Below are 25,907 nucleotides of genomic sequence, written 5' to 3'. Positions count from 1 at the left end.
TACTTCTTGATCCCTATTTCCTGCTTGCATTCATAATTTCTTATCTTGAACATGAGTTTGACCTTGCAGTTGTTTGTTTTTACTATTTGATAATTTTGTATACATAGAAATTCTAAATAACAGTGCAAGTCTGTATCTTTCTCTCATGCCCATGATATACAAGCAAGTTAATTCCAGCACCTACTTGACATTGTTCACTGGCCATATTATCGCCTGTCAGTTTATTTTTCCCAGTTTTTTATTAAATTGATTAGTTTGGTTATTGCTTAGAATGTTGTCTAAAATTAGACTTTTTTCTGCATGTAGCCATGCTTGATTAACCAAACGTGTGGATTTCATAATTTTGTTCTGCCTCTTTATATGGCTGTGAAAAACAATAGAAAGTTAATTATTTTATATAAAAATTTAATGATGCTTCCGTGACATTTAAGTATAAAATTTTAGCTTGTAAAACCTGACTTTAAATCTGAAATTTATGTAAATGTAGGCTCTTGAATATTATAACTGTTTGCCTTGATACAGTATACCTGAACTTGTTGTAAGCATCATGAAATTTTGCCTCAATGCACAGCATGTAGGTTCGTCTGTGCTATTTTACTTTGTACTTACACAAGTTTGCTACAGCTTGGTAAAACTGAAGCTGGTCCATCATGTAAAGCAACGGTAACTTCTCTAGTGGTGATTCCTGCTAAACCTGACATGGAGAACAGTACAAATCATGTTAACTCGCATGTTACATCTCAACTGCACCTTTGTCAGAATGGCAACATCCAGGCTTGTTCCAAAAAGGTATTTCAGTACTGTAAAATGCTCTTAATCTACCATACTGATTACTGTTTTCTACATGTGGAGAGCTGTTGATCATTTCTTTAATGTGTTAGATACTGCTATTAGAAATAACTATTAATTATGCCTAATGATTATACACACACACACACACTCACTCGCATTCACACATATACTATTTAGTGGAGTGAAACCAATTGGCTGCTATTGAATTTGAGCAATGTAGCACAATGGTAACTGTTTCTAAGCTAAGCCACCTGGTTGCTCCCTTGAGGCAGGGTCTGGCTCTCTTGAGAACATCAATAGACACAAAGCTGCTGAAAAAATACATAAATTCTCTCTTGCATGCGGAGGTAGATGGATGGAATAAAGGAAATGAATGTGTAGTGTATGCCAAAACTGTTGAATATTTAAAAACTTAATATGACAAAGATTTCTTATAATTATATTATAATTATAAGATTATAAGAGATGAGACACAATAAGCATAGCTCTCATTCTTTAAAAATAAGTACAGTTCTGTAATTACACACATTTTAACAGGTGAATAAATGAAATGGAAGGGTAGTGTATGGCAACACCATTGGAAGCTTCAGAACTCAGTATGACAAAAAATGTAGGAAAGATGGGACATCACAAATTTAGCTTTAACTACCCTTGGGTAAATACGCACATGCACAAACAAAATATGACTTGTGTTGAATGTAATGACACTATTTTCTGGTGGACCAGAAAATATCTGGTTTTCGTTAGGGGTACAGCCATGCGTTATCAACGTATGATACACCAGGCCTTTGAGAAGCACCCTTGCCTGCTGGGAGCCAGAACCATAATCTGGTGCTATGAGGCAAGGAAATCTTGGTGATTAAGGATCAATCAAAATGGTCAAAAGCCCATGAGGATTTTTTTTTTTATTTTTTAGTTGTTTGTTAAGTTTGTACAGTATATTAATGCAAATAAATTTGCTTATTTTTATTTATAAAATGCAATGCCAGTTAAGGAAATTTTTATTACAATAAGTATATAACATGAAATTCAGTATTATAGCAGATAAATATTGATGGTCATAATAGAGTACTTATTGATTGGATCTGTCATCATGTATTAAATTAAGAATTTTTACTTAGGATGAAGATGAGAGAGTTCTGGCAGAGATCCTGTTTCACCGAGAAACTGGTAGCAGTGGTGAAGCATCCGACGCTCCTCCATTTGCACGACAGAGAACAATTACATTAAGTGTGCGTGAAGATGTGCCCTCTGCTGAGAGTGATGCAGAAAATACAGAGGTTGGGTATGCAAGTGGCAGCAACTCACTCAACAGACAAAATACTGTAACTCTGAGCAAGACGGATGTTGAAGATGAGAGCCTGGCAGCACAGAACAGTCGGCAGGAGCTCAGACAAGACACCATTCCAAGTGGTGAGGACGAAAGTTTGTGGCAAGAAAAGAATGGTAGTGATGTTGTTAAGAAGTCATTAGATTTATCAAGCTCTGGTGCATCTGCTCAAGACATTGAGGTAAGGACTGCATTTATGGTAATTTATCTTAATTTTCAGGTTTAGGTCAAAGGAATAATTTTTCATAATGAGTACTGGGCATGTACTGAGCAATGAGTACTTTAAGCTGTTTTCAAGGAGGTGAGAGCATACCAGATGTAGTTGATGTCATTACTTTATCTCTTGGTTAATGGTAATATACTCTAAATGAGTAGCATGAATTTTAAATTCAGTAGTTGTTGTGCATCAAAGTATCAGATTCGTTGATTATAGCAGATGTTGTAATAGCTGTTCAAAATTTATGCTTCACTGTCTTACAAGACCCTGAAATCCTGTTATGCAAATTTACACATGGAACTGCACAATTTACAAACCCATATTTAATTTGTGCATATTGAACAGTGTTTGGAGTAATTCTCTATAGTGTAGGAGAGTACAGTAGTTAGCTCATTCCCTAAAGGGTAGTAGTTTTTGCTTCAAGTAATTTACACTGCCAAAGGGTTAGTTATATCAAAAGAACAATACAGTATACACTTCAACAAGGGAAAAGTATTTTACAATGGGTGTTGTACTATTTGTACCAAAGAAACATTACTTTATGAAGGTGGTACTGTAGTAGTGAACTTAAGACAGTAGAGATTGATGTTGCAATGTAGTGCAGTTGTATTATCTGATAACTAAAACTCCCTTCACTAAATTATAACCTAATGTAATACAGTACTTGTTCCCGAGTTCTTAAAGTGTTGTTGCTTCATGGCATGAAGAACGTGTGTTGCTATTTGTATATTTCTAATGAACTTGCAACAGCACGTCTAATAGTTCTTGATTTTGTCTGAAGTGTAAAATGTTGTATTTACCAGGATTAAAAAAAAAGTAGTTTGAAGTTCAAAAGATTATTTTATCTGGATAATATCCAGGGATATATTTCATTATGGACAGACTGAATAGTAATGATAGGCATCCGCAGTGTTAATAAAATAAAGCGTATAGGTGTGTATTTGAGGGTAGCAGGAGAAAGGCTGAAAAGCTGGGAGAAAATAATGAACGACTATGTGAGGAAGTTGGGCTGAGGGAGAACAGTTGCATGAAAAGTGAAATGTTTTCATGTGGCAACTCATTAGGAGAACTTTACACAGTCTTATGTGGTAGTGTTTGGTTGTGGTTAATTTGCTGTGACAGTGATGATGCCGGTTCATTGTGATGCTACTTAGTGTATAAGATAGGGTGATTGGTGGGTTATTTTGTATAATGTACCATTGAACTTCTTTTCCTCTATCGATCTCCTATCTTTACTGAAGTTGGAACTTGGTACTGATATCAACCATTTGTTAGTAAAATGAGTTATATAAAAAAGTAATTCTTATTATTTGAGTGGAACTGTGCATTGATGTATCTTAGTTCCAGAGTGAAACCTGTTATCTTCTGTATGCATCTGTTTTCTTCCTTTCTTCCAGGAAAATTAATATTATAACTAATAATCTTTACACGCAGCCGAGTGACACTCGTGAAGCAATTGTGAGCCTTCTCAAAGCCCACATACATCGTTCATGGGAATTACTAAAGTTGCAGAGTCGCCAGGAGAATAGGGTACCCTCAAGCTTGTTTGCTTTGCTTATAGCATTTAGATGACAATGAAATGCTAAGTTGAAATATTTGGGAGAAATATATTTTATAGATCATGATGATTAGCATTGGGTTGGATTTATTTTATTTGATATATTTCTGTTTATAACTGAACTATGGACTCGTGGCTCTCGGAATTCACATCCTTCGAGAGGGGAGTCTCTGACTACTCAAAAAAAGAGACCAGTGGTGATTTGTTGGAAATATTCAGTTACCTAACACAAGCTGAACTGGAAAATGGCCAAAAAGCCCACTGATGTAATAGGACTAGGCTCAAAGTCAGGGTCTTATCTATGTAAAAGTCAGTCATTAAAAAGGGTCTTGCCTATGTAAAAAAAATCATGTATAGGGTTACTAATATGTTTGGTTTAAGTCCACCCTTTTGTCAATTCTGGAAAGGACTCAAGTTATAGTAAACTTGTTCAATATATGATACTTTCTTTAGAGTTTTGTTGTGGGTCATATTGATATAATTTTATGTTTTAAAAACCTTTAATACTAGTGTTACATTGGGAGTTTTGAAGTTAGGTTTTTTGGAACCCCCTAACTCTGATAAATTGAATTAATATGCAGGTTGATTGAAATACAGTATGTGTAAATTCAGCTAGTGTTTTGTAGTTGATTGATGTCAACAATTTCGTTTTAGTCTCTTAGTGCAAGGTCTGACATGCTTCCTAGAACATTTTACAAGCTGGGTGCTTAGCCGGGTTGCATCATACTTATAAGCTTATAAACAATGAATTAGTTTCTTGACAAATATTTTAGATTATTTTAGATTCAAGTCTCGGTTTAGTTTTATGTGAAAAAATATTGAGGCAGTGATTGGATCGAATTCCAGGGATGCAAGTTCAATCCCACTACATTGTCTCAATATATATTGTGAGATATATCACATTATTGTGATTTCATTGTGCTTAGATTCGTATCTTCACATTGATATTATTTTCTGCAGCAGAGAGATAACCTGGAGAATGTGTGCTCTCTCCTTGAGTCACACATAGGGCGCAGTATTAAGGTCTACACCATTCATGCTGGGGAACCTGTACTGGTACAGTCACACTCAACCTCTTTCTTCTGCTTTATTCTCATGTTATTTTCTTAATTGTTTCTATTGTATAGAAAAGCTGAATTTTGTAATTCAGTTCAATATTGTGCTATTGTCGTGGATTTCAGAATCGTGCTGCATTGACCTGAAATGAAGTTAAATGTGTAATATCTCATTGAATTTTTTATATTTTTTCTGGACAAGTTCAATGTTGCATTTATTAGCAAACCACTGTACTACAGATGAAGCAGACTGTATTTCAGAACTTAAAACAAAATCATTGGTGATTCTCATGAAGGTGTGGTTGATGTACAGTCTTTCATGGTACAGTATAACTTGCAAGATTAATATTAAAGCAGTTAAAAGGCATGGTTAATCAGGATCTTGGTCACTTTCGAATTTTGTTTTATCTGTACATAATGAATATTATGTGGCATTATAAAGATTTTCAGAACTGCTTGTAATGCAAACATTCGTTAATTTTATGATTAATGAGTGTGTGGTGGTTTGGTCTAGATATTTTAATTTTAGTTCTTTTCCTTTTTTATCAGAAAATCTTGCTACTCCTTTCCTTACAATTAAATCCTCCTTCATAAATATTTAAATATATTTAGATTCATATCTAAATGAATTCTAAATAAATTGGTATTCATGCCACCAACATTCATGCTACATTATCTATGTACTACTTCACTTGCCCGAAAGGAAGAACAAGATGTATACTGGTACATTAAAGAGAGGTCCAAGTCACAAGGGAAGGGTTATACAACTTAAGTGGTAAGCAAGATCCTGATTCATCAAAACAAAAGTTAGTAAATGTCAGGAAGAGTTGACGGGAAAAGTTATCATGAGAGATTGTTGCAACTTTAAATATTTTCTCATCAGCTCCTGAATTTCCTTCTGGATTATCTTTACACCAATTAGCTTAAACAATAGTGGCCATTTCTTTTGCTCTAAATCTACAAAAGTAGAAGTTCAGCTTTTGCATGAATGACATGTCAGAAGAATACAGTAGCAATAGTTGCTGTTTGTTTCTGTCAAACTTTTATATAGACATCGTCTTTAGGTCTCTCAAGTGTTACGACTACCTTGACACCTCGGCTACTGCTTGTTTATTATGGGCTAAAGCTGCATTTAAGTAAATGATCATTTGTAATTTTTTTACTGTTTGGATAAGCATTTCAAAGGATTTGGATTCTAAAGCACTCACTATAGAGAGTTGTGTACCTATTGAATGTCATCCTTCAGAGAGTATTTTGTAAAGTTCTTGCAAGTTATTTACTGAAGATTGTTCTTAAAAAATGTGATTTAGACATTTAAGCAACCTTGGCTTTGCAATTCTATGATGAATTTCCATGAATTTCCACACACGACTATTTTAATTTGTAATTGTGAGGTTGGCAACTCTGATATCTAAATGGTGTTGAGCAAACTCAAACAAGTTTATCAGCATAAATAACAATACTTGATGATGATTTCCCCAAAAATCATCAAAAGTACTTGATGATTTTTCCCCAAAAATAACTAAGATAATATAATTTTTCCCAAAATTGACGAATAGATCAATATAACTGCTAAATTTCACCAAATAATTAGAGGGATCCCGAGATTGATTCCTGGGTAGGACAGAAACAGTTGGGCAAGTGCCCTTTCACCTAATGCTTCTGTTCACTTGGCAGTAAATAGGTACCCGGGAGTTAGACAACTGTTGTGGGGTTGCATCTCGTGCACAATAGTTTGACCTTGGGTGACCTCGATACCAGCCTAAAGTATACATAGACTCAGGCTTCCTTTCCCTCGACAAAATGAATTATTCATTTTACGTGAACATAAATTTTAATTTGTTTTATATTTTTGTGGCAAAATTGTGGCAACACTTGAAATTAATTTAGTGATGAACATTGAAATCTTAGTGATACTTGCATTTAATTTAAATGCAATTACATATATTTATTTTGCAGTTTTCCCCAAACTGCATTCTGAATGGTTTGTACAGAAGTAATAGTTACTTATTATTTGTCCAAAGGTAACCAATACTTGTATGTTTTGAGTCTTCAATATTTTCCCATTTAACATGTCTCATTCTCTGGAGGTCTCATTGACAATCTACACAATGTTTTGTCCACGCCTCTTCCCGTCCTATATACAACCTGAAGGCTTCCACATATGGGACTGAAAGGAACCTTGTAACAGCCTTCTATGATGAGCTTTGCTTTGCATTAGTGTCAGAAAGGTGACTTCTGGGCTCCATTTATTCTTCTCTATACTGTACTGCTATTTTATCTTGAGGTGGTTTAAAGGATCTATGTCCATATGACTTGGTCTCTGATCAGGACAAAAATTAAATAGACTGTAGGTTCCTGGGACTGTGTTAGGTCATAGCTATAAAACAACCTTAACAATTATAATATATTTAGGTTATTATATATTAAATAAATTTATGCTACTGTATTGATTCTCTCTTAAACAAGAGTGGTAATGAAAGACCATTTCTTACACTTGGTACATGAAGATTAAATGTGATGGAATTATTAATTACTTTGCTGCTATCTTGTAGTGAAAGGTATTTTCTGCATGTTCACTGTTCTTTAATACTATATGCAACAGATTATTTTACAGATTGTATTTGTATGGATAGTTGTGCAGCATGAAGTTTATTCATTATTTCTAGTTGAAATACTGTACAAGTATATGTCACTAATTAAACTATTATTTTTAGTAAGGAATAAAGCTATTGTATTTTAGTAAGATGCGCCTGCAGCTTTGAAAACTGCATGTTTGTTTTTGTAGTTCAGTGACTAAACTTTTGATATTTTGAAAGTGTAAATTCATAGCTATCTATGATAGAAAAATTATAACGTTTTGTAAATATTTCATGGCAGTTTAAGTTCATTCAAATATTTATAATATTGTTGAGGTATAGCTTTATACTGGAACATTCATATTGGTGTTACCAATGTTAACAAGCCCAAGGTAACAAGAAATATGTTGAAATATCATCAATTAAAAATTACACACAAAATGCCATAATGTGTCTATAATAAATTTGTATTGTCGTTTTTTATATACAGTATATTTTTTTAAAATTGAAATGATAAAAAACAGTTGCTATGGTTTTTCTTTCAGATCATAGAGAACTTAGAGTTGTTACGAGCACTGTTGTCGTCTCATGTGAACCGTCAGCGGGAAGTTAATGAACTGCTGAATAGAGAACCACTGTTAGTTGGTGAAGGACAGGTAAATGTGCAGATGTTTACTTGAAAGGGGATGAGAATGGACTAGAAATCTGTGTCTTCCTACTGAAGGCCATGTGCCTCTTTGTCCCATCAGAGTGGGGAAATATGGAAGGCATGACTGGGTTATATGATATTTATGATGGCAGATTGATGTGGTCAAGCTGCTGACCAATACTTTGTTGAAGCAGCGCTTGGCTTTAACAATTATTGTAAAGAATATATCACACCATATGTAGATTTTAAGAAATGACTTTCATGGCCATCGCATGGAGAGCTGGAACTTGTATGAAAGGAAAGACACACTGGGTCGAGAAATTAGTATGCGGAACAGAGGTTCCTGTACATGGCAGTACAGGGCATTTATAATCTGCTGATGGCAATTTGCTTTGGGCTTTGTTGCTTCAATTGAGACAATAGGCTGACTGAAGGGTACTTAACTTACATCCACTTAAGAGGAAGAATAAATGGCTGCAACTCTCCCTCGGGCAGCATACACACTCATGACATAATGTCAAATTAGAAAAAGATTTAAAACGAGCAGTCTCGACCATCACCATATACCTCTTAACAGCCATGTTTCTGTCAGAAGTCAGAAAATTTGTTTTGGACTTCGACAACTTGCATCATATTTCTTAAGAGTGAAGATTTAGTAACCCAATCCTTGAAGCTTACATAAGAGGACATTATAAGTTTTTTGAAGCAGTGAAGTTTGTATTGTCAATCTTTGACAATTCAGTAACAAATTTGGACAGTCAGAACTGGAAAGTGGTCTACCAGACCTTGGGAGTGCACATTGAGGAACAGTTAACACAGCTATTAGCTGACTAGTGACATAGTGACCCGTATAACTACTGGCACAAAAGGCACATTAGGGAGGACTGTTCTTTGAAGGATATCTTCCTGGGTGGCTGAATCCCTGGTAATGATAGCAGTCAGTAACTTTGTTGCTTAAGCAGATGATGAATCACAATAACGTGGCTGTAGATATGAGAGCTATACCACACACCAGATGAGACGACGACATTTCAATCCGTCCTGGACCATTATCAAGTTGACAATCGACTTCATAATGTTCCAGGACGAACCAAAAAGTCGTCGTCTCCTAATCTTCTGGTGTGTAGTTTATTTTTCATTTGTTGCTTAAACGTACATGTAACTCCTACCCGTTCTTGACAACATTGGAAATTTCAGAGTCAAGCTTTAGTACCCTGTATTACTATTATAACATTGCTCTTACAGCTTGCAAAACAAAACTGAAAGATGAGACCTCTTTCTGACAACTCCCTTACCTCTTGTACTCGGCAAGGATACTGGAGAAAATTTCATTCGGAACAAGAGGCTGTAATCCCTGCAACAGTTGCTTTGGGTAACATCATCTTTGGGTCTTACATTTCATATTGAGAAATGGCACCAAAACAGAGGCCATAGAAGCCCAGCTCACTGCTTTGCCTCCAAGGTTGGGAAAACTAAGGTTGGGAAGCATAATTCTGTTTCCCTCTGCTTTTTTTTCCCCCCTGAGTACAACTGTATCACGAATTACATCAGTAATTTGGTGAACAGCAGGGTTGCTAACTGTGACCCAAAGTCCAAACTTGATCACTAAAACCTGCTGATCCTGCACAATGGCACTTCTACCATGATCAACACTCTATGTTAAATGCTCCTTGAAGAATTCTGTTTAACTTTAAAAGTATTCTTCACAATACTAATACTGTAAAAGTCTGTGGAAAAACCAGAGAACTCTGCAACACTCCAAATTACCAATTTTGTTTCCCAAAATATCCAGTCTCTTGGTAAAGTCACTCATCATATTATACAGTACCATGTATTATAGGAAAAAGCAAAATTTGCATTTTATTTTAATACACAAAGTTTAATAGGGGTTTTAAGTGAATATATTTGTAATTTACAAGGCAAGTAGAGAGTAAATGATCAATATTTCTTTACTTAAAAGGGAACTAATGACAAGGTTGCTGTGCTCCATACGGCCATCACACTCAATGCTTACTTTTTGGGATAAATCAATTCAACTTGGAAGTTGGTGTGAATATTGTATCACAAAATTTTTTAAGTTGTATCACTACTGCAAATTTTTGTAAAGAGTTGCGATGCATTGTAACAAATTAAATTTTTTATTACATTGGATCTATAAGTATCTCATCAGTAATTAATGTAAAGATTCATATTTTCCAATCTCAATCAGAATTTCATATAAGTATCTTGGTTTAATGCAATTGACATCATGTTCTCTAAATATCCTCGATACCCTTTATTCTTTTACGTCTTTTACTCTCATATTTTTGTTAATGTTCCATCTTTATTTAACATTTATCAGACAAGTGTTTTAATCTTAATCTCAGAGACTGGGTGAGTGCGAAGAGCGAGCCAGACAGAGGGGAAGGAGCACTCGAGAGGCACCTGACGGAGAAGAGTCAGCAAAGGCGAGTTATAAACGTTCTCAGAGCTTGGTACGTCAGGGAACCTTCAATGTGTATGATGAAGACACCGCTGTAGCCACTATCCATGCTACCCTGGATGCTCATCTGACCAGGGTAAACAAAGTGCAGCAGTTCAGCAACAAATAGTACACAATTACCATCTCTGGTCTTATTCACTCCTCTGGTCTTGCCGCACAATGCACAATGAAGATCTCGCCACTAAATTACGTTATGAACACTTGTTATAGGCACTGTGGATATCACTGCTCAAAGTGCGAGATACATTGTTTCACAAATGCCGTGTACCTGAGCATGCCTTACAGACCATTTATCAGCAATGTCGGTGAACTGGAGTTTCCGGTCATGTCATAACTGGCAAGACTGGGAGGGCAGCTGCATGCGATTGTTTTGATTCAGTTTCAACCATTAATTAGTATAGAATTTGACATACTTTTATGTTGCACATGAAGTTATAAATGATCATTATCCAGTTTGAACATTTTACAAATGACAGCTTTATTTTAATTACAAATCAATCTTATTAGGCTGCCATTATACCAGTTTCAAGTATGATATACTACTAGTTAAAAATTTGTAATATTTGTTATACTGTATACGAATAGATCTACAGTAACCAGTATGCCTTTTAGTGATGCCATTTGCAAATTAACATGAATACTGTATATTTAAAGAGCTCTATCTGATTTTATATACAGTAAAACCCAAGAATAAGGGCTATGATTGCAAGGCATTATGATTATAAAAACATATTAAAAACTAAGTGATGGCAAGTCTATCACTTGCATAGCTTGCCATCCTCTTTAAAAGTCTGGAAAAGCCGATTACATTGCAAGGCTTGAAAACCAAGGCACAACATTCCTTGATGCCAGAGACAATAACCCATAATAGTACACTTATTCAGTCTTGTTGGTTATACTTGTAGAAAGCAAAACTTGCTTTTTGTCAGTGAAGCAAATTAGGTGAAAGAGAAGTAACCTAAATGGATCAAAGTATAATTTTGTTCCCTCATTTAAATGAAGGGGCCCCCTGGCTTGAAAGATGTAATAGGCTTTCCCAACTCGAGGCATTGTAAATTTCTGCACTTGTTAAACATTTGTAATATAGTTGAGATTTGAATTTTGTTATTCCAGGGTTTTACCGAGCATTGTTTTATAACTGTTATGTAGCAAAATTAGTATATAGAAATGTTGGAGGCATTCTTCTTGTGCAGCAGTTAATGTACTGTATTGGTGTTGTTAAAGTTGAGTTGATCAGTGTGAAACATTCTGAGACCAACTTTAGCTACTTTAGTTGGTTCTTTATTTTTCTGGATTCACTGCCTGTTGTTCTCAGTGATTTAAATTATGTTAATACTTTAAATGTGGCAGTTATATGCTGAATATGCACAAGTTTGTGAAGTCATTATGTGTTCTGTTATTATACTTTCAGAACTAATGTTTATTAAAGTATGTAAAATGTTTATAAAATATAATTGCATGCAGTTAAATTGCTGGATCTATGTTCAGATTTACTAACTTTATACAAGTAGTGATAAATGTCAGTGATGTACAGTTTGGAGGTTGTAAATTGTTTGTATGGCACTTGGTCACTGGTGTCAGGTTGAAGTCTAGCATGTATTATATCTGTTTTGCAGTAAACGGTAGGCTGGTCTGGATCACCTTAATGTAGGTGCAAACAGCAGACAGGAGATTATCCTGTCTTGGCTGCTGTCCAGGAAATGTGGACTGCAAGCACAACATGAGCCCGTCACAAGAATGTTATCTGTAACATGTTTAATAAGAATATATCAAGTTACATCTTTCTTTTTACCTCTTCATTCTAAAGCAGCGTTGTGAACTGTTCTTAAAAATATGAACTCTTGGTATAAAAAAGACCAAACTGCTAGTCATTCCACTAGCAGCTTAGAAAGAAAGTAGAAGATATACTGCTATAGGAAAATTAAATTAATGCTTTATATGTCACTATAATTTATCATAGATTACAGACACATTCACAAAGATCATGCAAAATTCATTTATAACAATACATCATACTATAGCTATTGGATTTCATGCAAGTTATCTTTGGCCAAGATCATAAGTAATACCTGTTTTTCACCATGCTTGATTTTCACATATTCCATCATCAGGTTGGTAGGATATTCCTGAGGGATCATGACTGAACCATTCATAAATTATATGCTGACGATAAGATTCCCCCTCAGGGTCGTCGTCTCCAACAAATCTGTCTTGGGGAGACTCATCAGGGGCATAAAGGGCTTCAGAGTCATTGGGTGGACCTTGCCGTTCAAGTGCAAAATTATGTAACGCAAAACAACTTAAAATAATTGCACAAGAAGTTTTGGGATTTGACCTAAGTTCTTGACTTGTGCACTGGAAGCGCCTTTTCACCATTCCAAATACTCGCTTTACTTTTCTTCGAGTTGAAGAGTGAGCTCGATTGTAGCATTTCTCTGCTGGCGTCACAGGGTTGACGACTGGAGTCAACAAGTAGCGCTGACACTGATATGCAGAATCCCCTACAAGATGGCCATACTCTCCTTGTTCCAGTACTTGCTTTAATCTTGAATTTTCATATATCTGCCAATCGGGTACACTCCCTCCCCAGCGGACAATGGCTGTTAATATTTTTAAATCGGGACCAACTACTACTTGACAGTTAACAGAGTACCAGCTTTTACTATTCTTACATTGTTCTGCCATTGCACCTCCGGGATTAGATATCCGCATGTGGATGCAGTCGATGGCTCCAATAACATTGGGAAACTGAGCCACATCATAAAATCTGCATAAACAAAAAATAATTACATCAATAATGTTTAAGCCATACTCTTCCAAACATTACATGACTTGCTAATTTAGCAATAATAAATAGTTTTAAGCAGAAGGATGATTACATTTCTGTTGATCGTCAGTTCAAAGGGGGGGAACAACGTAAAATTGGGAAGCGTTATGGTTAGAATGTTTATAAATTAGAGTACATTTATATGTATGATCAGTACTGTACAGTATATAATTAAGACTTTGTAACACTTCGAAGTATATGCAGTTTTTGTAGTTTGTGATTTTCTTTACAGCAGCTCTATCTAGATATTTAACTATACTGTACATGTCAATATGTATTTTTTTTTGTTCTCATGAATATGTCTACTATCGATCAACTTATTTTATTATAAAGAAAAACATAAGGTAATGCTTCGGCAATCCCACCTCTCCGCGCATTCCCGACTAAACATCCTGGGCTCCCTGGGCCACTCAGCGATGTGAAAAATATTTCTAAGAATTTTAAGTTATTTGGCAAGTTATAACTATGGTAATTTGGTGTTAAAATATTTACGAATAAATTCTCTAGAGAACAGATGCCAAAAACAAGTGCATTTATAATAGATTATGCATGACAGAAATGAAAAATACGAATGTTAATACAGTAAATAGCAATCGGATGACGTGTTGAAGCATCATTTGAATGCAAAAAGTTTTAATGAAAATGCAATATAAAAATTAAATGGAAATGGCAAGTGCTATACAAATTTGTCTATAATATAGTACTGTACAGTAAGTACTGTAATTCTCAAAAGAAGGCACCAAGCCTGGAAGACTATTTAGCACCATCTGTGGTGCTGAATAGACAAAAGTAGTGTAAATTATTTTATATAGTTGGGGCCTGAACATTAATCCAACAGTTATGGAAAGTTATAATAATTGATTAAATTTTTCTAATTCAAATTCTATTATCATACAAAAACTAAATTAAGACAATCAACTTTGAGGATAAAAACCAAAGCTAAGAAAATATTTTTCACAATACTGTACTTATAAAACAAGTACAGTACATGTAACTTGACATTATCCATGCCTTACAGACCCAAAATTTTATTATAAAGTACACTTATTAAGCATGACTTGGTCTAGACAACTGAATGGAGTGACCATGTGGGTAAAGCTTCACTCTTGGGAGGCCCTAAATAAACCATCCGTGGACTTCCATGATACAGTATACCCAGACCCAAGGTAAAGTAATTACTAGGAGAAAGCCCTAAGCCTTTATGACTACAGAGAACTGTACAGTTTTGATTCATTATATAATTTTTGGGGCAGTTAAAAATAACTGGTATTTCTTAAGAGGAAATTAATATTACAATGGAAATTTTGCTGGATTTTAGTACTGTATACAGTATTAATGTTTACATACACTATGAAGATGTATTTAAATACTGTAAGAAACCTCGTGTGCGATTAGTAAACATTGGCTCAAAGGGTGTCGGTGCTCCGCTGAACTATTTGCTCCAAGATGGAAAATAATGAGCATTGTGATACATATAGTCTTTGATTTAAAACAAAAATTTGTACATGAACTTGACACAGCTATTGTTTGGAAGATTGGTGTAGTAAGTGATTATCAAAAGTAGGCACCACAGTGGGAACACTGGAGCAAGAGTTGTGTAGAGTAAACTCACAATTTTGGCTCTGACAACTGCAAGCAGATCACATTATACTAAATTGTATCTGTGGCAATCACTGCAGTAGCTTGCAGAATGAACACACACACTATATTATATTATATTATATTATATATATATTACATATTACATGCTGGGATGTAAAGGGGTGACTGCTGTAATGTTGCAAAGCATTGATTTTTGTTTTTTAGACAAAACTAGAAAAAAATAGAAAACATTTGAAAAGAGAACAAATGTCAAAAAGGTTTTTTCAGTTTATGCTAAGTAGGCTGCTCCATTATTTAAAAAATCGAATATTATATTGATGTCTTTCGGTGGTGGAATGAATTGATTTTATTTCCATTATTTTAAATGGGGAAATTCGTTTTGAAAGATGAGCATTTCACATGATGAGCTCGATCCAGGAACGGATTAAATTCGTTAATTGAGGTTCCACTTTATATATATATATATATTATACATATATACATACATACATACATACATACATAAAGTCTTATCAACCGAAGATACAAACCAAAAAAGATTTCAATGGAGATTTAACAGCACTGAAGTTTGTATACACATTTATGCTAGCTTCAGTAAGAATGTGGCCAGAGTCATAAACGCTCATCCTCCCCCCTCCCCCAAGTAAGACAGAAATAAGTAACAGAGGGCCGGTCAGAGGCTTAGGGCCCATGCTGGTATCCCTGCAGAGAATAAAAACCTACTTGGTATGTACATCGGCAGCTTCAGCAACAGAGGGAAAAGTTACAAATTGACTGTAACGCTTGGCTAGGGCTTCTGATACCCGGTGGATTGTTCGACACACTGTTGGCTGACTGACTTGCAATCCATGTTGATCCCCAACAACTTTCTGGTGATGCAAAACATATATCTATCAATACCTGTAAACTTTAATATGAATGAAAATGCCAATGAAGCATCTACTGTACAAGAATGCATAATTACAATAGTAATTAACATAAATAGCCAGAAAACATTTAAGTTTTATTAAAAAATAAGTGTCTGGAAGTGAAATTATTGCCATAGGACAATAGTTTTGTTATATAGATGCTGATGGTTATTCGCTGGCATGCGTTCGCTACTTAAACTTCTATGTACAGTACTTGTGTACGTATCCAGAGATTAATTAGTTCAGAGTAAAATGTTTTTCCAAATTCTACATTACATACCATCATTATACAGTAGTAGATAAATATGTTGTATTTCTTCATTACTTATATAATGCAAGGAGGTTTTGGGGTATGATTGAGTAGCTTTGGGCAATTAGATGGACCGTTGATCTCAGCTGGTCCTGACTCTTAGTAGGCTCGCGTGAGTCTCGAAACGTGGTACATCTCCCTAAGGCATGGCTGGACCAGCACTTAGCCCAAGGAGCTACTGAAGGGGCCCCTCCCAGAAAAAACATACAATCATATATTATACATTACACTCAATTCTACAAACATAAAAATCAACATTTCACACCTGGTAAGAGCCACTGCAATAAAAGTGAAGGGCAATCAAGAGCTGATAGATGGCAGGAAGAGGCCGGCCACGGTTGTCAGAGCGCTCCAGATCCCCCTGGATCATGTTGAGCAGCTCACAAAACAACTCCTTTGACAGCCTGATAAATAAATATCCCTACACAAGATCAAATAAAATTAAAAACACACAAAATTTATCTTAGATATTATGATTAAAATGTTTACTTTACCATTACCTCTCAACCAAAAGATTCCAGGTTCAATCCCTGGACAGGGTGAGATGTTTGATACTAATTTTCCAAAAGCAGATGCCTGTACTGTATTGTATTTCTGTTTCCTCCATCCTTACACACTATTATTCACAACCTTTATATCTGCAGTCATCTTCAGTATATAATAGATGGATTACAGTATGAACAACATAGAGTGCAAGTGCCTTTTAACATCTGTAAAGTAATAAGTTTCACTTTTCCAATGTGTAGAAGCCCTGTTTGAATAGAGGTAGAGATGGTACCAAATTGCATCTTAAAAATTAAAGACCTCCATGTGTACTGTTTAGTTATTTCCAGCAGTTGAGTTATCATACAAGGTTGCACTCAAGGTGAAATATTACTCTTTACTTCTTTCCCAGAGATTCATCTTGAATTTTTAAACTAGCTATACTAACACAACATTCAGTTCACATTTCTTCAAAGAATATTACTTATTTTGTCAGCTATTTCCTACTTCCCATTTCTCTAAATTGTTGAATTCTCTATTTCCATTTTCTTTCTGTGTACAGTATATACTTAGATATAATTTTCTTAAACTTATGACCTCTAACTGCTTTGTGCACTTATCCAGGGCTTAGAATACATGACAACTAAGTTCTTTAGCAAGTATGCATGTTTAAGAGCAGAGACATCTTTACCACATAAAGAGATTGTTAACAATAAAGTTATTAGTAACATTGAAGACACGCAGACCCCCCCCCCTCTGCCCAACACTTAAAATTTACACAAAGTTAAATATGGCAAGAATTCACAAAATTCAATAACAAACTTTGGAGGACCAAAATATACTATCCACCTGTTTCAAAAGATATTAGTCAGGGGCTACTTCACTCCAAAACCATTGTTGCCAATGTCTGACCATATCACAACTAATTTTTAGATATTTAAACAAAGAAAACTACAGATCAAACTGCATTGCAACCTGTATATATCTTGAAATTCCTGTGGGGTATATTTTGATAGTGGATCCCCAGGGTCTTGTAGCTCTGTACTCAGGAGGAGAAACTGCCGATATCTTCTCATGCGAATCTCCCTTCGCAGCATGTCTGTGCTTGGGCGACGTGATATGGACTGTGGAACATTTAAAAATCATGTCTCGTGCTAATAATGAAGGTAAAAGATGATACAATTTTAGTCATAAATTCTAAAGAAATAGATTACTGTTTTGTATAACAAGTTCCAAGGAGGAAAAAGGTATTTTAGGTATGATGAACACACACACACATATATACTGTTTATTAAATGCTTAATATGCCTAGTATAGTGACCATCATCTGCTGATCTGAGCCAATGCAAATATCATATTCAGTATCACGATTTTGTTATTTTGACTATTTTGTATACCAATGATGTTAATGGTTATTACAGCTCTCTATGAATGTAATGGAGTTAACCAAGTTCCATTAGTAAAAATTCTGCTATTGTTTTGTAATGGGTAAGTATGTGACTGAGGTTGTCATGTATTAGGGGCCTGCAGTTATAGTTAAATGACAATATGGTCTTTACTCCCAGTATTTGGAGCCATGCCTGGATAACATGTCCAAACAGATCACAACAAAGTAATTGGTTACAAAACACTTTTGAGCCATGACAGGAGCAGGTTTATATAAATAAAAAGAGGTAGGACAAGGGGACATCAGCAGAAGCTGGACATGCAATTAAGTCGAAGAGATGTAAGGAAGTTCTTGTTTCCTGAATGGATGGTTGGCAAGTGGAATGGCATTGCTGGAAGAGGGTGTGTTAAGCCAATGCCATCCACACCTTTAAGAAAAGTTATGATGTAAACGTTAGAGAGGCAGTTAGCACATCAGGTATAAAAGGATAGGAGATAGGCATAAAGAGCAACTGTAAATCTCATTCCTCCGTAGTCACTGAGAGGTAAGCACATATTAAAGGTGTACATATTAAATTATAGGTTTATATACAGTACTCAATCACTGTTTTGTGTGTACATAAAAAAGTTATGTAACAAAAACATTGCAATATGTAAACTAATAATTGATGAAAAATAATACAGATTAACATATAAGTTCTTTTTCATGTAACTGTGTCTGCAAACATTGTATTGACTCCTCCATCCATCTTCCTTCTACAGATAAAAAACAAACAAACAGAAAAGATGTAGATACTTTTATTTTTTGAGTTTCTTATATTTTGCATGCAAATAAAATAATGGTTTAATGACTTGAATTATAGAGTTACTGCCCAAAACTCTGTGTGTTAGTGGCTTTACAAGATGTAAAAACATCAATGCTTTGTGCTCTCATAAACCCAATATACCTTCTTGTATATACAGTCTATACAGTGTATACATAAATAAATAAATAAATAAATAAATAAATAAATAAATAAATAAATAAATAAATAAATAGAGTCTTTATCTACAAAACAATTTCATTGGAATAATGTTAGAGTGGAGTGCCACATGAATTCATTTTTGGGATTAGCAATCTGCATCACTATATGACAGTGATGAAATATATCAACCTACATCATGAAATTTACAGATTACTACAAAAATTATGGAAAGGGGGACATTTTCTTTCATACATAACAATGCCTAAATACTCAAATGAATTTAATGTACTGTATATTTAAACTTTTTAAGAGTAACTGTATCAACATACATATTCCAAATTACCTGTATTGTATTGTACTACAATTAACTCAAGTGACCTACAATACCTATGTGAGAAATCTTGTTTTTATTTTTACTTTAGCACAGAAATAAACACCATAAAGAATTAAATTGTGACAAATGCAAATTTTAATTATTAGTAAAGGAACCAGCATTGACAATCATAATCCTTACTTTTAGGGGATCATCAACAATTTAGTACATACCTTACAAATCATTTGTTGTTTTATTGTAGTGATGTTAAAAGAAAGAACTAGGAAGCTGCAAGTTCTCTCTCTCTTTGAGCACAAAACAAACCAAAACTATCCATATAAGGAATCAGATCTTCAATACGTTTTACCTGTAGATACAAATTTAACAAATACGTAAAGTGTTTTATTAATGTACTGTCTATCTATGTTAACATTTTCCCCAGTACTACTATCTCAAATATAAAATACCTGTACAGCTGTACTGTACTATATAACAAGCTAAAATCTCACCTTCACTTACAAGTGATATCTTTTCATATCTTACTCATCAATTATAATACAGTATAACTTAAACTTATGGGTACCTGGTTGTCAAACGATTTGGAGGGTCGTATTCTGGGGAACATTAGGATTAAGGACTTGCCCAAAACACTATGCGTAATAGTGTCAGTACAAGAATGTTATTATTCTTGTATATATAAATAAATAAATAAATTTTTATTTTATTGTGGGATTTACTTACCCTTCTGTTAGCCGCTCGTCAGTAACATACTAATATACAGTATTTAAGTTAAATTTCTAGTAAAACATGTTTTGTCATTTCATTATTTGTGTGTTAACTTACAAAATGTGTGAAAACAAATGGCTAACTACACAAAATTAATAGAATAAGATTCGGGTGCATAATAATGATGGGAATGTTTTGTAATGTTAACTAATATTAAAAAGAAAAAAAGAATCTCAAACAATGAATTGGAACTCTTTTCTCAGTCACACTCATCAAAACTCAAGAAAAATGATTATTCATAAGGCAGAAATTGTTAACATTATAATAATTTATGTTGAGTACAGGCAAACTGTACATACCATACAGTACGACCTTGATTCAACGAACTGTATGGGATCAAACCCAACTTGTTGCAGTGAGGGATTCGTTGCATCCAGAAATGTCTCCAGGATGCGTTGATTGATGTCTCCACGCCCTATGGGCTAATTTTACATAACAAAATATTAATTTTAACCTATAATATAATAGACAACTACCAGGAGGAGGCCTGGTCGAGGACCGGACCGCAGGGATGTTGGGCCCCGAAATCTTCACAAGATAAGGTTACCAAATGAACATGTTTGTAAAAAACATTTAACGACAACTAGCTCATTTTTCACGTCCCCAGCCTCAAAACTTATTTTCAAAAAGTAGCAGGGCCATACCTGAGTGAACAAAAACCTTGCCAACTCAACATGAAAATAAACTATAGAATTAAGCTTTGTGTAATAGTGGCTTTAGGCATTGTATGTACTAGCTTTCTCTATATATCCATCAACTTTTTGTATCTCACCTTGTATGTATGTACTTTACCTGAATAAATATTTGTATTTGAAATGATAAAAAACCAAGAATGGAGCTTTAAGTACATGTAGCATATTTATCACACCCTATCATTGAAACCTCATTTTCAAAGGAAAATGGACTCGTATTTTTGAATGAAAACTGGGAAATCTCAAAATTAAAATGAACCATAGAATTTAATTTTAATAATCGTGCAACAACGAAGCCTTACCTAACCTTTAGACTGTGGCTACACAACTGTATGTATATACAGTATACTTATACAACTTGATACAGGATAAAGTAATAAAATAATTAATTTTGTTGGGGGTCAGGAAGTCTGTGTATATAGAGTGTACCTAAAGTTTGTATTGCAGGTCCCCAAATGGTTCCCAAATGGTTGACATACTAACTGTCCCGAGGATGCAGCCCCAGAGTTCCCTGGGTACCTACTTTTTTATTTATATATACAAGTTCTTATATTATTGTACAGCCACCAGCACGCATAGCGTACGGACAAGTCCTTAATTCTAATTTTCCCCGGAATACCACCCACCAAATCGTTTAACAACCAGGTCCCTATTCAGTGCAGGGGGAACAAGAGGCTACAATTAAGGATTGGCGCCCAGTCAATCCTTCCCGGCCAGGATACGAACCCAGGCAAAAGTGCTGGGCGAGTGTGTCTTACCACTGCGCCACGGGGACTTAATACTAGGCGAACAGAGGCATTAGGTTGAAGTGTCTAACCATTTCTCTCTTGCCCGGGGACCCAATCCAACATATTTAGAACACTTTGAGTTAGCTAGTGGTTCAGTGTTCACATGATTAATTACTCCACAAAATGTGCAGCCATATCCCCCAAGGATACCGTGGTATTGGAGAGATGAGCGACGCCGTCCCTCACACTCCCTCTGAGACTGGCGGTCACTTCGTACACCTCCACACATTATACCATTGTTGATGTGACGACTTATATTGAATTTTGTAACTAGCTCATCAAGATTGTAACTTGCTTAGCTAAATGAATTGTGGGGTTCAGTCCCTGAGTCCATTATGTGCCTTTGTAACCCTTTCCACTACACCCTACAAGTTGGGTATGGGGTGCATAATAAATGAACTAAACTAACTAACTCCACACATTATACCATTTCCGACACAAAATTAGTACGTTTCGTGCATATATATGTCGTACCTAGTAGCCAGGGACCAGATTCACGAAGCAGTTACGCAAGTACTTACGAACGTGTACATCTTTCGTCAATCTTTGACGGCTTTGGTTACATTTATTAAACAGTTTACAAGCATGAAAACTTCCCAGTCAACTGTTGTTATTGTTATAAATAGCCTCCTGGTGCTTCGGAGCTCATTAACTGTTTAATAATTGTAAACAAAGCCGTCAAAAATTGAGAAAAGATGTACAGGTTCGTAAGTGCTTGGGCAACTGCTTCGTGAATCTGGCTGGCTGCTAGGTACAACATATAATTGTTGTTGAATATGACCGAAAGGGTAAGATTATTGATTCTAACACGAATTTTCTCAATATTTCTAATGTTTTTCTTCACTGTCAGGGGTAGTTGAAAAATTAACTTTCCAAAGTTCATTTTCACTCTTTATTTATGGTCTGACGCCTAGAAGCATGAAGCATGAAGTGCGCCTCATGAAGAACTCTCCAGACACCAAACAGAATGCCTTGAAAAAAACAACGTCGTCTATGCCTTCTCATGCCCACTAGGGGACTGTCAGCCCCAAAGATCTCAGTATATAGGCAAGACAACAACGTCTCTTTCTAGGTGATTAACAATGGATAAACAACAGGGCTAAATCAAGGAGCATATAATCTGCTCACACAACCAGACCATCACCAGAGAAATCTTAACAAGCAACACAGAAATTATCGACAGATACAACGACAACAGGAGACTTGACATCAGCGAGGCTCTACACTTCAAAAAGTCAAAACCAGCAATCAACAGTCAAGTAACACATAATTACATTCTTACCCGCTTCAAGACCCTGAACCAGCACAGAAGCAAGAAGATAAATGTATACCCATGATATATACATTGTTTCGTGTTCTGTCTTTTCCCATTGATTTGTTTTCTGCCACCTCACCCAAAAAATTTGTATTTCATCACCTCACCCAAAATCGAATATAATCACGATCTGAGTACTGTATGTAAAAATATTGTCTTTGAAAATGTAAAAAATGTTCTTGCGAAACTCTTCTAGACATCAGACAATAAATAAAATGTGAAAATGAACTTTGGAGAATTAATTTTTCAACTACCCCCGACAGTGAAGAAAAACATAAGAAATATTGAGAAGATTCGTGTTAGAATCATTAATCTTACCCTTTCGGTCATATTCAAAAACTTATGTTTACAAGAAAAACTGCTACATATATATATATATATATATTATATATATATATATATATATATATATATATATATATATATATATATATATATATATATATATATATATATATATATATATATATATATATATATATATATATAAAGATTCTAAATAAAGAAAAATATCTAAATAAAAAAGATATCTAAATAAAAGATTAAATAAAAACACAAAAGCTGTTTTGTGTAACAACTGTCTCAGATTTTTAATTATAATAGTAATCGAAAAAAAATCATAGTTTAGATATACAAGAGATGAAACAGAAAGCCATGAACTAGATCGATGTGCTGAAAGTTCGTCCATAAGGAGTTGGAGCTTCAAGCAAATACCTTCTTGTGATTGGCTGTTGCAGGGAATGCCAACACTCTTTTTATGAATAAAATGTAAACTAAGAAATACGTCTTTTTACAATAACAATAAAGAATAACAATTTCTGTTTTGTACCTGACAGAAATGACCATCTAACTGAATAATTTAGTCCAATAAGAGGGCGAAGTATCCAATAAGAGGGCGAAGTATCCAATAAGAGGGCGAAGTATCCAATAAGAGGGCGAAGTATCATATAATAAATGCTATTTGTATCGAGGCAACCTCGATACAAATATATGTCATATTATGACGTCATAAGTTAGGTAACCTCAGACCATTTTATATAACACCTGTTATATCCTGTAATATTAAATTATCAACACTTTTTAAATAATTAACACTTCAATTTTTGGGTAGATTAAAGTTAAAGCAGAATGTCATAAGCAGGGCTGCCCAACTAAGATGATTTACTAAGTGGATGGAACCTTTAGCTGATCCCTTCCTGTGATTGGCTGTTATGGTGAATGTCAACAAAGAGTTTCTACCAATGATATGCAAGCACAGGAATTCTTACTTCAGCACAACAACCCGGCTTATGGGCTGCTGTTCGGCTATTGATAGTTCAATGTTCACGCAACAGATGGCGCCAGGTGTATTTTGTAGGGTAATTTGTTATAGTGTAATTTGATGTCAACAGATGGCATCAGTTGTATCTTATGGCTACTGTTGACCAGAATTGATAGTTTTTTTTTGCCGACAGATGGCATCAGCTGTATTATTGTTACTTCCGAATTACCTTTAAACACTGATCTATACGTCCGGTAGCTTATGATAATGTTTTACACCATGCAGGTATTAGGTAACTGGAGTTCTGCAATTACCTTTTTTGTATCTCTTGAGGATATTTAAGACAAAAGTATATTTGAGGCTAGGTAAAGATGATAGTTACAAGATACGAGCTAGATGGTGTTGAGATTGCAAAGTCGGATTATTGCGTAAGGGATTATGATTAGAATTTAAATAAAAAATCAATGGCAATTTAAACCAAAAAATCAATGCATAAATGTTCGAAATAAAGCAAATAGGACACTAGGATTTATTTATCGAAACGTTGATAATAAAATACGCTGTCTATTTTTTTTTTAATTAAGACTTTGGGTTCGGTATTAGGAATGGGGATGATGTCTAACAAAGCTGCAAACTGACACCGTTATCCTACACCAGCTCATGGTAGTGGTGAAGGCTCCAGGCTGGGGTGTTGAGAGTAGTGTAGGCTCCAGGCTGGGGTGTTGCGAGTGGTATAGGCTCCAGGCTGGGGTGTTGAGAGTAGTGTAGGCTCCAGGCTGGGGTGTTGCGAGTGGTGTAGGCTCCAGGCTGTGGTTTAGGGAGTGGTGTAGGCTACAGGCTGGGGTGTAAGGAGTGGTGAAGGCTCCAGGCTGGGGTTTAGGGAGTGGTATAGGCTCCAGGCTGGGATGTAAGGAGTGATATAGGCTCCAGGCTGGGGTTCTAGGGAGTGGTGTAGGCTCCAGGCTGGGGTTATAGGGAGTGGTGTAGGCTCCAGGCTGGGGTTGTAGGGAGTGGTATAGGCTCCAGGCTGGGGTTGTAGGGAGTGGTATAGGCTCCAGGCTGGGGTTGTAGGGAGTGGTATAGGCTCCAGGCTGGGGTTGTAAGGAGTGGTGTAGGCTCCAGGCTGGGGTTGTAGGGAGTGGTATAGGCTCCAGGCTGGGGTTGTAGGGAGTGGTGTAGGCTCCAGCTGGGGTTGTAGGAAGTGGTGTAGGCTCCACCTCGGGTGCGAGGAGTCATGTGCATACATTTTGTTAATCAACAGGATTCAGATTGAAGACTTTATTATTAACTTATTTTGCAGCATGTATGGCTTGGTTTATTCCATTATTTGGAAAATGAATTTGTTTGAGGTTTGGTTATAGTTTTCTATTATTTTCTAAAGGTTCTTTACTCTATTTTCATGTCACTATAAGCTTTATTGTAGCTTTAGTCTCTTTCTACTTAAAATGGCTTGGCTACGGGAAAAAAAGGAATTTGTTTTTGCGAAGAGTTCTCACCTTTCCACATGTTGCTGGCGGCTGCTACTGTGTCCTTTGGCGGCGTTAGACGGTAGACCAGTTGAGGGTAATCTACCCTGGTAGATGGAGCTGGGGCGGAGCATGTAATTGTA

The 25,907-nt window shown here is 35.4% G+C and overlaps 2 protein-coding genes across 20 annotated transcripts in view; one reads left to right on the top strand and one right to left on the bottom strand.

Annotated features, from left to right (window-relative positions):
• LOC123762075 (IQ domain-containing protein E) overlaps nt 1-12,435 on the top strand; it is a 32,070-nt gene extending 19,635 nt beyond the window's left edge. For 10 of the 13 annotated variants that reach the window (XM_045748343.2, XM_045748349.2, XM_045748348.2 and 7 more), the window contains 4 exons: nt 625-789; nt 1,914-2,303; nt 8,077-8,187; nt 10,547-12,435. In XM_045748343.2, the coding sequence (XP_045604299.2) occupies nt 625-789; nt 1,914-2,303; nt 8,077-8,187; nt 10,547-10,771 (891 nt within the window). In that variant the 3' untranslated portion in view covers nt 10,772-12,435. The remainder of the gene's footprint in view (nt 1-624; nt 790-1,913; nt 2,304-8,076; nt 8,188-10,546) is intronic. The other 3 variants (XM_069335875.1, XM_069335873.1, XM_069335876.1) reach the window with 2 other exon arrangements.
• A 160-nt stretch (nt 12,436-12,595) lies between these two features.
• On the bottom strand, nt 12,596-22,221 carry LOC123762077 (putative nuclease HARBI1). Of its 7 annotated transcripts, none has more exons than XM_069335882.1 (6): nt 22,197-22,221; nt 19,690-19,823; nt 17,768-17,916; nt 16,575-16,713; nt 15,815-15,960; nt 12,596-13,429 (listed from the first exon to the last, which is right to left on the bottom strand). In XM_069335882.1, the coding sequence occupies exons 2-6, from the start codon at nt 19,699-19,701 to the stop codon at nt 12,739-12,741; spliced, it is 1,137 nt and encodes a 378-aa protein (XP_069191983.1). In that variant the 5' UTR covers nt 19,702-19,823; nt 22,197-22,221; the 3' UTR covers nt 12,596-12,738. The 7 variants fall into 7 exon arrangements, with proteins under 7 accessions (XP_069191983.1, XP_045604309.1, XP_045604308.1 ...); XM_045748353.2 differs by lacking the exon at nt 22,197-22,221 and adding an exon at nt 21,752-22,063; XM_045748352.2 differs by lacking the exon at nt 22,197-22,221 and adding an exon at nt 21,873-22,063.
• Between the last annotated feature and the right edge of the window lie 3,686 nt (nt 22,222-25,907).

Source organism: Procambarus clarkii, chromosome 34 (assembly GCF_040958095.1).
Source record: "Procambarus clarkii isolate CNS0578487 chromosome 34, FALCON_Pclarkii_2.0, whole genome shotgun sequence".
In the NCBI taxonomy this organism is placed as follows: domain Eukaryota; kingdom Metazoa; phylum Arthropoda; class Malacostraca; order Decapoda; family Cambaridae; genus Procambarus; species Procambarus clarkii.
Note: the sequence above shows the minus strand (reverse complement) of the source record. Positions and strands in the feature narration are given on the sequence as shown.

What these genes read in the sequence shown, in the direction of transcription:
- LOC123762077 (XM_069335882.1), bottom strand. An exon ending in GAATTTCAAGATATATACAG is followed by an intron (nt 16,714 to 17,767) that starts GTTGCAATGCAG and finishes TTTATTTATCAG; the next exon opens with GCTGTCAAAGGAGTTGTTTT. An exon ending in ATTGCAGTGGCTCTTACCAG is followed by an intron (nt 15,961 to 16,574) that starts GTGTGAAATGTT and finishes TTGCATCACCAG; the next exon opens with AAAGTTGTTGGGGATCAACA.